Raw genomic sequence first — 13,035 nt, 5'->3', positions numbered from 1 at the left:
CTCTATGGCTATTGTTTAGAGTGGCCGGCAATTTGTAAACCAAGTCATTCATACGACAATGATAAGGCAAACCTCTTGAAGACAGGTGAAACAGCTGGTTTTTTAAAACCGGTTTATTTGTCCCATCTTTATTAGCTTCATAATCGCCGGCGTTTAAAAACTGGTTATTTGTCCCATCTTAACTATTTTAAAACTGGTTTATTTTTCCCATCTTTATTAGCTTAATAATCGCCGGTGTTTTAAAACTGGTCTACTTGGCTGATATGTACTAGCTGAACAATCGGCGGCATTTTAAAACTGGTTTATTTGCCCCATCTTTACTAGCTCAACAATCGCCGGCGTTTTAAAACTGGTTTATTTTCCCCATCATTACTAGCTTAACAACCGCCGGCGTTTTAAAACTTTTTTTTTGTCCCGTCTTTACTGGCTTAATAATCGCCGGCGTTTAAAAACTGGTTTATTTTCCCTATCTTTACTAGCTTAACAATCGCCGTCGTTTTAAAACTGGTTTATTTCTTGTTGATTTGGAAAAACCGAACAACAAATAATATATACCTTTATATGTATTACCGCTTGCCTTTAGCGTACTTGGAAGAAATATTTGGCAAACGTGGTTTAGTTCTGAACGTTTGAAGAAACCGAAGCTCAAGGTAGCCTATTGTGTAAGAATCCGCTTGCTAAAAGACGCGTTCTTAACCGACATCATTATTCTTGTATCTCTGTGATTCGGCTATTAAGCAAACACATGCGTGTAATTTGTGTCTAATTAGCGTTATATTTGTGGCTGCATTCGTGGAGTGATTACGTCAAGGAGCGATGTTTGATGTGCGTTATGGATATACCTTTTTTCCCGTGGTCTTAATACACACATGTACAGAGTCGGACGTATTTTCATGTACAGCACAATACCTTAGCACAATAAACAGAGTTTTCTCCTAATATCTAACCAATACTTACTATGAAGGGCATGGCATTATCATGTTTTCCCCATGCACTATGGTCTATGATGACTGACACGAGGTATGCACTATGCAATTATGTATCCATGAATCACCGACATATATACCCCTCATGCCAACTTGCAGAATAAATATATACATTCTTTAATAATTTTGATGCGCATAGAATATTTATGGAATTAAAATGAATACCACTTTATTTTCTAAATATCAAATTTCAGCAAAGTCTTCGAATAATTTATTCTTTAGCTTTCAATTTTTAATTTATTGATCATAAATTCATTAACCATTGCTGGACATTTATTCATATCCAATATCGATTTTAAAATCATCATTTAGTGCACCAATCATTTACTTATTGTTTATCTATCATCGGTATATTCATCATTTATTTATTATTGATTTTTAATTATGTAAATGCATTATTAATCATTTATTGATCTATTGATTTCTCATCTATTCATTTATTAATGATTTATTCATCGTTCAATTTTCAATCTACTTTGCAATTTAATATATTCGATATTGTTGTATTGATTTTTTTCAGACATGCATTATTGATTTATTTAATTATCTATGTATCGGTATTAATATACCTATAACCCAATTTGTCCACCGTTTATTTATTTATTTATTTGTTCATCATTCCTTATTGATGTATTCATCGTCCATTATAACTTAATTTGATTCAACACTAAACTGTTCACTAGTCATTAAACATTTTTTGATTTAGACATTCATTGACTGGTGTATTTTGAACGTTTAAGTTATCTATTTGTTTGTTTTAAGATATGTATTCAAAGGCCAACATAATTTAATTCTAATAATACATATTTAACATTTAACGGGGTATGGCTCTGTTCTTTCGAACCTTAAAATATACGAGACTAGCTCTAAAAGCACACATTAATATAATATGAGTTGATATTAGGGCTTTTGCATTCAACATTTCAAATGGTCTTACCGTATATGTTTTTCTTTGTTCATTACAAATGACGCTCAAAACAATAGAGTACACGACGTCGGGTATTGATTTTGAAATGCCCATATGTCCTAAATATTGAATATTCGGATCCCATAATTTCACGGTATGATAATAATATTGATTGAAATGGACCAATATTGAATTTTAATTTGTGTTTTTAATTTGGAATATATGGATAACATTCATCTAGAAGTTTAGCTCCTTTAACCAAGGACCTATTCATACAACTAATTTATTAAAATATTTCTAATAGATGTCAATTGTAAATACACATTTCTTTTAGAATTGTCTTGGTATATGTATTCATGGATGCTCAAACCATCGTGCACAATATCGACAGGTGTTATTTGAATATGCCATTAGCTATATTGAATAAATATTATATATTATAGTAAATAAATATGATATGGCATATGGTCTGCCCGATTTAGACATTGTTATTGCTTTCATACTACCATAATCATATAATAATGTCGTATTGTAATACACATTACGTATGTTTACAGGTAAGTTGTTTCATGTAACCTTTCTATTAAAACTGACTAATCGGTGGTGGACTTTATATAAGCGGTTATTTGATTTTAAAATATACATGTCCGACAATAACTGTACAATTCTATCGCGTTGTTATTATGATAATTACTGGCAAATAATCCCACCCTTTTACTTACTTCGGGTCGAAAGTATCCCCCCAATTCTATTATTATAAAGCACAAATGGCATTAATTAGTAACTAAAAAGCCTATAAGATGTACCCATTAAACAGTAGGCTGTCTTAACACAATAGCCATCGTTAATGAGATAGTGGGGCAAATACCGGTTTCAAGATTTGCCCAACTGTATTTGGCAATGCGAACACCAATTATTATCTCTCGTTTTAAAGTGTGTGGAGTACACCCACTTTATCTTCGCAATTATGTCAATGTAATTTACTACCCACCCACGTCACTTTAAACCTGCACATAACTTCTTAATAGAACGGATGGGGAACAAGATTGGGCAACACTGACAGTTTCATTTGGCCGAAATGTAGATGGAGACGAATACTATAATTACTGTTGAAATGGTGACAGACATTAAAAAGAGACTTGCAATTTATGCCGTAATAAATGTTGAAATTTTATGGCCTCGATGCCAGTTAAGTAATTATTACTAAATTCTTGCAGGTGGCGTTAAAGATATACATGTATTTCTGTGATTCAGGTAAAACAAAGAATTTAATGACGTGATAACACTTTTTTATAAATGTTTGGTGTATATACTGGTGTAACTTAGTTAATTGTTGGCACTGGTTTATGGGCTGATTAGTGAAGTAATTACTAACATGCGAATGTGAGCAAGTTTTCACCTTCAAATGGTCAGGTGCAAGAGTAAAAGATATGTACATGCCATTCAAATTTGCGACTTAAGATTCGTATAGATGTATTTTATTAGGGCCTCCCATGAACATAGCAATGGAGTGTTTCTATTTCCCCTGTAAAGATATTAGATTATTCTTGAGTTACAATACAATGATTCCCATGAACATTGAAATGAAGTGCTTCTGATTTCTCATTTTTTCGCTTTCACAGGATAAGTTGCAGTTAAGTACAAAACAGTAAGTTTATCGCGAAGTGTAATACAAATACTGAGTCACTTTGGGGTTTAACGTCCACTAGACACAAACTAGGTCATTTCGAGACTAACACATGGTTCAATTTTATTTCAATAATTCGCTTGCGTTTAGGGGGTTTTAGCAGTGGGAGGAAACCAGAGGGCCCGGAGAAAACCCACAAGGTTGGACAGGCGACCCTACTCCTTATCACGTACAACCGAGGAATCAAAACCACGCCAGTTGACTCAATGACAGACCTTATGATACAGCGCGCATGTGTTAGCCTTTCGGCCATCCATCCCCATGAGTGTTTTAATGTGAAAAATTAAAACTTAATATTAGCATATTTTCGGCCCCGCAAAAAATTAAAAGTCATTACGAATATTTTTACAAAGGAAAAACGTACCAAGAATCCTATTACTGACATTATACATATCTGCAGCCTCGTTTTGATTTTTGCAGTGAAACTAAGCACTGCATTCCATCAATTTGACTAAAGGGGGAAATAGACCTGATCAATTGCGTTGCTTGGGAATTACTACTACTAACAACACTAAGTGGAAGGGCGTGTCATTTTTTAAAAATTTTCAAGAGAGGCAACACGCAGAAAAGTCTGGACACAGCGATATCAACGGGTTTCCATCGAAACATGCTTCTCTCTGTTGGGAGCATTTCGAGTCATCAGTCATCCGCTAAGGAATTATGTCGATCAAGTTATCTTTCAATAGCTATGTTGGTATGTTAAAACTGCATGCTACGCTTTGTGTCCCCATGCCCATAAAAGCTCAGTGTGTGAAACCGATAAGCTTGGAAAATCTAGCAATATAAATGACTGATATTACCATAGCAACGAAATGTAAACAATCCAGGGAATATCAACTATGTCGAAATTTTTGCAGTTGGTCATAGATAGATGTCGAATGTCCGTCAGATTTAACTTTGTAAATGCCTTTTTGTGGTTAATATTTTGAGTGACAGAAACATTTTTCAGCGATACGTGGCCCCCCTTTTTGTTGCACAGAGAAAGTAGGCTAGGACACAGATAATTATAATACCGTATCTAGGCTATGATTATCTTATTGGACATCATAGTTTTTCTCTGATAATATTAGCATGTTATTCCTTACAAGGGCTGTTATCATCCATTCGTATGCACCGCTTCATGGATTTCCTCAATCTGTTTCACAGAGAATTACGAGTCTTCTCTAATATCTCCGTAAAAGATGAAACCTTTAACACGTGCCGTCACAGCACGCGGCGTCAATCATTGGCTGAATGGCGCGTGCATTGTTTACATAAGACGTTACTGCTTCGGGCAGAATGCTACCTTTTAGTCATTTTAATACCATTTACACTAAATAGGAAATAATTTTTACTTACAAATACGTCAAACGTCTTTATTTATTTTTCTAATACATCAAAAAATGTTTTAGAATTTAATTTGTCGGTGGAAAAAAGTTGCACTTGCTCTCACGTCCAGTCGTCATGGGAACATAGCCGCACCTCTACAAAAATACACATATCTGAATTGCCGTTTTCGAGTGAATTGGGCATAGTAACAGTATAATGAAAATCGGAATTTAGAAATAAACAAGAAATGGTTTCATGGTAGGCATATGTAAATTTGTTTTATTCATCAAAAGGCTACGATTCGAATTCGGTGTAAAAGAATAATACAATAATATGACTGTTTACGGGTTGCAAACAATCCATATTGTATACTACAAAAGTAAAAATAAATCAACTTTCAGGTATTTCCTATTCTCTCTACATTTACATCATCGACAGCCTGCGCCTGCAGCGATTGTTCTTCTTCGCTAGAATGTTCTGATATGGAAGAACATTTAGAGCGAAATCAATGTCTGACATGCTCTCACTTTCTGCCGATGCCATTTCGGATAATATGGAAAAAGCACCCACTGCTAGACGTGTGCTGTACGGGATTTCGCTTCAGCTCATTAGACTTTTGGCAAGAATTCCTGGTCCGTATCGTGGATCGATTTTCCGTGTGACGTCATCAATGTTTGTGTATTTCTCATACGTGATACGGCACGCGGATACGACAGCACACAGCTTTCATACGGAAAAGGTCCGTAAAACATCGTCTTCTTTTTACCGTCTTTTTTGCTACTTTTAGACGCTGAAATGCTGTGCCATGGCGTTTGTATGGATCTATGTGTATCCTATAAGACGAAGGCGTATATTTGATCTGATTTTAACCATGATAAAGACTTTGAATTTAATCATTATTTTTGTTGATTTTTTTCCGGAATTTTTGTAGTTTTCCTGTATGTTTGCATGCTGGTTGATCTACATGCTAAATTTAGGGAGGCGGGACCATGTAAATTTTAAAACGATGTGATTCTGTGGTGAAATGATACCATTCGTGAAATCAATTCGAAGAATTTAAATAAGCTTCGACATTAAATTTTATTGAACACATCAGCGACTGTCGAGCGACTTGACTCACTTCTGGATATGTAGGCTAGGCACTTGACCTGTGGGGAAAATTCAGCTTGCCAAAGGTTTCTATTAACTGTCGGATGTTTCCGAAAGTGGTTTTTCAACGTTATTTGTTACTAAAAGATCGGGGTTTTTTTTGGTTTTTTTTTGTTTTTTAATAATTCTGAAATGCGTAACATCGTGAACTTAATAAATGATAAAATTAAACTTTTACTATAGCATTCTCCTTTAATTCAGCGAAACGATTGGTAGAAACATCTTCATGAATTGACATATTCTGCTCTGAAATCGTAATGATACTCTGTGAAATTCACATATTGATATGATGACGTACAATAATTTAAATATAATATGATACAGTAAAAAAAACAAAACGTTTCTCTCCAAGCTGTCCCTTATCGAAAACACTGTAATGCTGTAATATGCGAAAACCTTACTTTCACGTAAATATAAATTCGGAGAGCCGCGGTGGCTCAATGAATAAAACGCTTGCACGCTAACCAGGAAGTTTTGGGTTCGCTCCAGGTTTTGGCCGAAAAAGTTCCTCGGAAGTTTTCCAGTGTGGTTTCCCCTGGCGTAATACGGAGGGCCTTGCAAGGAGAGCGCCTAGTCGTTCAGGTGGGACGAAAAACCTGACGATGGAATTCGAAATAAGAAGAGGCAGTTCCGCAGCTGTCCGGGTAAAATTTCCCTGAAAGCACACTGTATGGCGTTTACCTGTCTTAATTAGCACAGTCGGTGCAGAGAAGTAGGTCGTTAAACCCCATTTTATTTCGAATATAAATTCAATAAAAATGGTACACCAGTCAGTGGAAGAACATCTAACATATAAGTATCCACACAGCACGATCATACTGATATTTTGGATATACCCTACAGCTAGTATTTGTAACCAGAATGTTCATGGTCAAGTTTTACATATAAGCCAATAGTGGCCTTTATGTATCGTGTTTAGAAGTAAATCATGACGTAAAATAACGCAATTTGTGTAATCGCTATTAGAGAATATTTACAACATACTGATCTATATTTCTGACTAATTCTAATATCTCCATAATGCTTCAAATTTGAAGCTTTCTACGGGGCAGGTGCTGACCTAGTGTATATCCGGTTAGTGCTGTACCCTTAAACTCTAAAAGGCATATTGTTAGAGCTTAGAGGGATATCTCTCCTTACCGAAATTAAATGAACCGATTCTGCAGTTGTTATTTATATAGAAATGTACCAAACATTTGAAACGTGTGTGCCTTTGTCCCTTGGAACCCAATCACGCAAATCATGCAAGATCTGTGAAGACAGTAGGTCACTGTACGCACGCATGCCAGGGCCGTGGAAACCCGAAATCCCTATAATTAGCCTGCAATATTATGTGTTCATTATGTTACAAAATTGTCGCGATGACAGCCCCTTGATGTTCGATTTCAACTCGCTACGCTGACAGGCTATTTGGCGTCTTAAATACATATTTATAGCTATCGGAAACCGGGGAATGAAGCTAAACAATTCGAATTACCACGTTATATTTATAGCTTAAGTTTATGGGAAATCCAATTTAGATTTCACAACTTCATTTGATTCACAAATTATCTCTATAAACCCGACTTATCTTATCGGCTAAGTTTGATATATTTTAAAATTATCGGAGGAAAAACTGGATTTTATGAAAGTCAAAGATATAAATGTATTAGTGCTTTTGCCCAAGATATAACAGTTTACACATAGTTTATGATTTGCGAGGTTAAACGGGAATTATGAATGATTTATTTCACACCCCTCAAAGTCTGTTGAGCAAGATAAAATGAGAAACGGAATTTTGATTAGCAGAGAGAGAGAGAGAGAGAGAGAGAGTGGGGGAGAGATTAACGTCTATTCGACACAAACTAGGTCATTTCAGGACTAACATATTTTGATTTGCAGAGAGAGAGAGGGGGGGGGGAGAGATTAACGTCCACTCGACACAAACTAGGTCATTTCGGGACTAACATATTTCAATAATTCGCTGGTGCGTAGTGGTCTTTAGCAGTGGGGGAGACAGAAGAATCAGAAGAAAACCCACGCAGTTGGACAGGCGAGCCTACTCCTTGTCACGTACAGCCAAGGAATCGCCCCCCCCCCCACCACCAGCAACACTTGTCATAGAAAAATACATATCAAGAAGGACGTCTTGTGTAACCTATTCTCGGGAGAATAAAATATACTTTTATTAATTCTCTAATCTCTAAATGGCATGGGGCTCGCCTTGCATCATGTATTCATTCTGATAGTGAATGATTTTACAAAATATTAATAAAATATATAAAAAAATAAAAGTAGCTTACCTATTGTCGTCATAACTGTAATGGCGTATAACAAAGCACTAGCAAAAGACCATTGCATATCCGAGAATTCCTTGGCATCATTCCCATCCCAACCATTTTCTTTAGTCTCTCTGTGAATTTTAGTCTGAAATTTCAGTAATTCCTTGTTCACAGCTTCCATAAAATCGTCCCGACCGGACTTAGACATTTGTAATTCAAACGCATGTTGAATGAGTTTGTCAATTAATTTCACTCGTTGTTCGCGGATCCCCGTTTTTATAGAGCGTTCATACGGCCCTTCGATGGCCTTAAACACGAAGCCCCCCATAATAGTATAGCCAACAACTAATGAGCACAATCCTATATGGGAAAATAAAAAGGCAACAAATGTCTTAAATGCGTTCAAACATTTCTTTCGCTTTTCTCGCATAGTACTATCCCTACGTCGCGATAAGCGCCCAGATTGGGAAAGGGGTGGAAGGGGTTCTTCTCCTTGTATAGGCTGTATATTAATGGTGTCAAACCTTAAATGTTTTGTGGGTATTTGAATACTTTCATCCGGCTCTATTATGTCATCATCCAAGATGTCAGTTTCTTTAATTTCAGCAAGTTTACTCAGATTAATTTCATTTTCAATAAAAATAAATGTATCATCTTCCAGCTTTGTAGTTGGAGCATCTACGTATTTTTCCTCTTGGACTTCCTTACTATCTGTACTCTTTTTCTTCTTTTTATATTTTTTCGAGAAACGGTTTTTCAGTATAGACTTATGCTTAACCTTTTTCTTTTTATTAGAACCTTTACCCCCTTTTACGTCCTTTGTCTCTTTTGGAATTTCTTCTGTATCTATTACGTCATGTGCAACTGGTGTTTCTCCAGTTGGACATACCGGAGATTCTATTGCAGATAGTGATGGCGATACTGTTATATTATCATCATCGGCCACTCGTATTTCTGGAGTTGGTAAAGCTGTTTTAACCTCGAAAATAGCCTCTTTGGCATTAGACGATTCTGGATCTACACTTTGCTGTTGTTGTTCTCTTTCCCGTTTAGGCTCGTCGACTATAGAAACGAAATCCTTTTTCCGTTTGGCAAAAGCCTTTTCTCGCTTTTTCTGCTCTTTTGCTTGTTTAATCATAAGCTTTATGGCAGCTCGGATGTCATCTTCGTTAGTCTGGGTGCTAATCTCCACAAATCGATCATCAGAAACGTTTTCAGGACTCTTCTGTATTTTTGCAGATTGTTTTTCGTCTACAGTCTTAGTGTCTGGTGATTTCTGTCCCCCCATTTCCTCCGATGTACGAAATGTGCGTCCTATCTTCGCTTTCTTCTGGGTAGAAAATTGGTTATCTTGATCAGTAACCCCTCTATGCACTACCCCAGTAACCATACTGATATCACCGTCATCATCACCATGCAAACTAATCCCTTCGTCTGGAGAACTAGATTTCGATTTATTTATTTCAGAAAGACTCTCACGATTCATCGAAGAGACATTAGGAGACGTGGATGGGTCTAATAATGTTATGCCTTTTGGTAACTGGAGAAAGTCGGTGTTTCCCCTTTGCGGGGAAAATGTTCTGCGGTATTTCCTAGATAAACTTGTACCCATGATTGGCACATTTTTATGTTCGCTTTCCGAAACTTGATACTCGGCTGACGTTGGGGGTGGACTTTTTGCTGAAGAACTTCTTTGAAAGGTTCTTGGGGATTTTCGTTCACCGTTGCTATAATCCACGATTCCGTCACTCAGTGATCTGTCCGTGCGGGGTTTTGGAATATTCAAAAGGTTTTCCCTGTCTATTAACGGTTGTGGTGGAGGATTGGCTTCTACTGGTATTGGTGAGGACGCTGAAACAAGATCGGGTGTCATGTTTGTTTCAATATTTTTATCCACCAAGGATTTGGTGTCTAGAGTCATGTTAGTACTATTTTCGGGTGTCTCATTGTCGATCCGTTCATCAATTACCGACTCGTGTGAATCAGATGACCGTTTTGCATTTGGTCCCTGTTCTATAGTAAGGTTATTCAGATCTGGGGCTGCTTGAAAGTCGCTTTCGTCATGGCCTTTTACATTAACTTCGTTAGAGCTCATGGTTTCATTTTGGATATTTCCGACTTCTGTGTTATTGTCTTTTAATTCCGGATTCATATTTCTGTCATCTTCATTTTCAATGGTAGCGGGTTTTAGATCGGGTGCTACCTCTGGTAGGGCTTCATCTTTACTTTGTTTTCCCTTTCCTGCTTTCTTCTTTTTGCCTTTTTTTGGCTTGATATCAACAGCTTTTATACCCGGGGACATTTTGTAACCCGCTAAAACAGGTTGATATATCAACGTGAAATTCCCAAATGTATCTGAACAATTTGAAGACAGGGAATCAGTTGTTCTTGGTTCCCCGGAATTTGTTTTCTTTTCGGGGTCTTTGACATCGGGAGACTCGTCAGGTATTTGATCAGCATATCTAACGGTTTTTTCACCTGGCTTTGACTTGGTAGTATCTTTAGTAAGGAGCGATGGATCTTTATTTTGAACTGATATGTCAGGCAGCAAGTGTTTTGTAATGGGTTCTTTATGGCCAATTAATGAACCCCTCTTCTCATCTTGTGACAGACTTGCCACATTGCTATATTTCCGTTTATCGGTTAATCTGGCATGCGGCGATGCATCACGACTGGTGACTAGGCTATCTTTGCGTGCTGAAATGTTTCGACTTAGTTCTAGAAACAAAGATCGAGATTCTTCTCTGAGTTTTTGAATGTTCTCGTTTGATGATTTGTAAACAATATCAGCGACAGCTTTGGCATTCGTTTCGGATTCCACGTCCTGTGTTGACAAGCTAGATCGGTATGAATTTTGAGCTTCTGATCTTTCAATTTTATCGTCCACTGCTGGACTAGCGATAGAGTCGCTACACTCAAAGAATTCGTCAGAATCATTGTCCGAGTCACACTTAGTTTCAGATTCTTTAGAAGACTCCTTAGTGCCCGTAACATTTCGAATTTCAACCCTGCTAGGTGAAGACACGGTCTCCGGAGACGAACCAGCCCCATTGCCATTAATATCACAATGAATCAGTAAAGTTCTGTCATCAAAGACACTTTTGGAAGTATCTATATTTTTGCGAATTTTATGTTTTTTGTCCCTCGGTAAAGTCACACTCTTTTTATTAAATGTATCGTCAGTATCGTCTCCGACTGCTTGAATTAACAAACTACTATCGTTCGAGTCAATGTTACTCACATCGGGAAGGGAGTTGGAAAGTGTATTCCCCTCTTCGTTACTCTTCTGGTTAAGCACAAACAAAGTATTTCGAAGTCGCCTCTCCACAACGGCATCCCGCACTGTCATTCGTTTTAAACGATTCCTCGGTTGTTTAGTTGGGGAATATCGTACATAAGAAACGTATTCTTCATAATTGTTTTTTATTTCTTTTTCTTCGTTGCCGTCGTCATTCGTTTCCACTTTATTTGTAGCTTCATGTTCTAAATTTCCGACTATATCGGTCTCGGATCTACTTCGTCCCTCACTAGCTGATCTACTTTTCCGTTTGAACAACCCAGAAAATCGATTGGCAGATCCACTCCGCGAACGCGATTTCCTCGGCATTGAATTATATTTTCCATCATTTCCAGCCTTTTTGCTTTCCAAGAACTGTGCAGTGCCGTCTTGTCTTAGTTTTGTATCAAGATCAGGGACTGACTGCGTTTTGGAATGCCTCTTTCGTCTAAATCTACCCCTCGATTTTTCACGTCTTTTCACATCCTTTCGATCAATATCCACGGGGGCAGCAGCCTTCGCGACAGTTTCGGTTGATTCAGTCGCATCATCGGGTCTGGTCCCATCAGGACTTGCTGTTGTATCGACGCTTTCCTCTTCCATCATAGTCACTTAGTTCATTTTTATGGAAAGAGGGTCATTATTGCACACATGAAAAACTCATTACCTTTTCTCATTAACTCAAATATTTATTAAAACGTATCCATTGTAAAAACGATTATCACTTTTGCGGATTAAAAAAATATATAAAAAACATCAAAAAATGCACACAACGCAAAGCAACTCTCTAAAACAATACAGGGTATGAAATCGATATAGGTAACTATTGCTCAATCCACACACGTAACTTTTTTCATCCGGGATACGCACATACTATCCTATCCTATTGCGATCGAAACCACATAAAACAACTATCCGTAAGTTTTCTCAAGCTTCCCGTCGAGTTTCCTTACACTCCGTCTATCACACTCATATCACACTCATAATATTTTCCAAATAATACGATACGGAATTCAATCCTTGGTTCCGTTCCATTCTAGGAAACTGATGTGTATTGACGAGAGGAACTCGTAAAACTGTATCCCGACTCGCCACGCTCGCGCATGTTATAATATCGTCTGCTATTGGCACGGGTATCTGCTGCAGTACCGTATTACCGGTCAGGTGACGTATTATGGCAGGTATCTACACTCTTCTCTTGTATGTGTTTAGGGAGTATATAGTTTATACATATATCGAGTATGTGCGCGTGTATATGGGTATACCTACAATTGTTGTGGAGGAAATAAATAACATACTTTGTCCCATGCCGAATCCATAGAACTAAAGTTATGTTTGATATTTACCTACCTATGTACAATATCTTTATGATTTTAAATAATAATTACCGTTTGCTTAATTGCTTACTTTCCGCTAGAAATGGAGGAAATTTCACACGAGAATGAATTCTACTGAACGTT

The 13,035-nt window shown here is 37.2% G+C and overlaps 1 protein-coding gene across 1 annotated transcript in view; it reads right to left on the bottom strand.

The window, feature by feature from the left end:
- The window catches only part of LOC126825305 (uncharacterized), a 72,335-nt gene extending 59,665 nt beyond the window's left edge, over positions 1–12,670 (bottom strand). Inside the window, exon 1 of the mRNA XM_050554892.2 lies at positions 8,320–12,670. Coding sequence (XP_050410849.1) covers positions 8,320–12,181 — 3,862 coding nt within the window. The 5' untranslated portion in view covers positions 12,182–12,670. The remainder of the gene's footprint in view (positions 1–8,319) is intronic.
- Between the last annotated feature and the right edge of the window lie 365 nt (positions 12,671–13,035).

Source organism: Patella vulgata, chromosome 6, assembly GCF_932274485.2.
Source record: "Patella vulgata chromosome 6, xgPatVulg1.2, whole genome shotgun sequence".
Taxonomy (NCBI): domain Eukaryota; kingdom Metazoa; phylum Mollusca; class Gastropoda; family Patellidae; genus Patella; species Patella vulgata.
The sequence above is the reverse complement of the archived record's forward strand: the minus strand, read 5'-3'. Positions and strand labels throughout refer to the sequence as shown.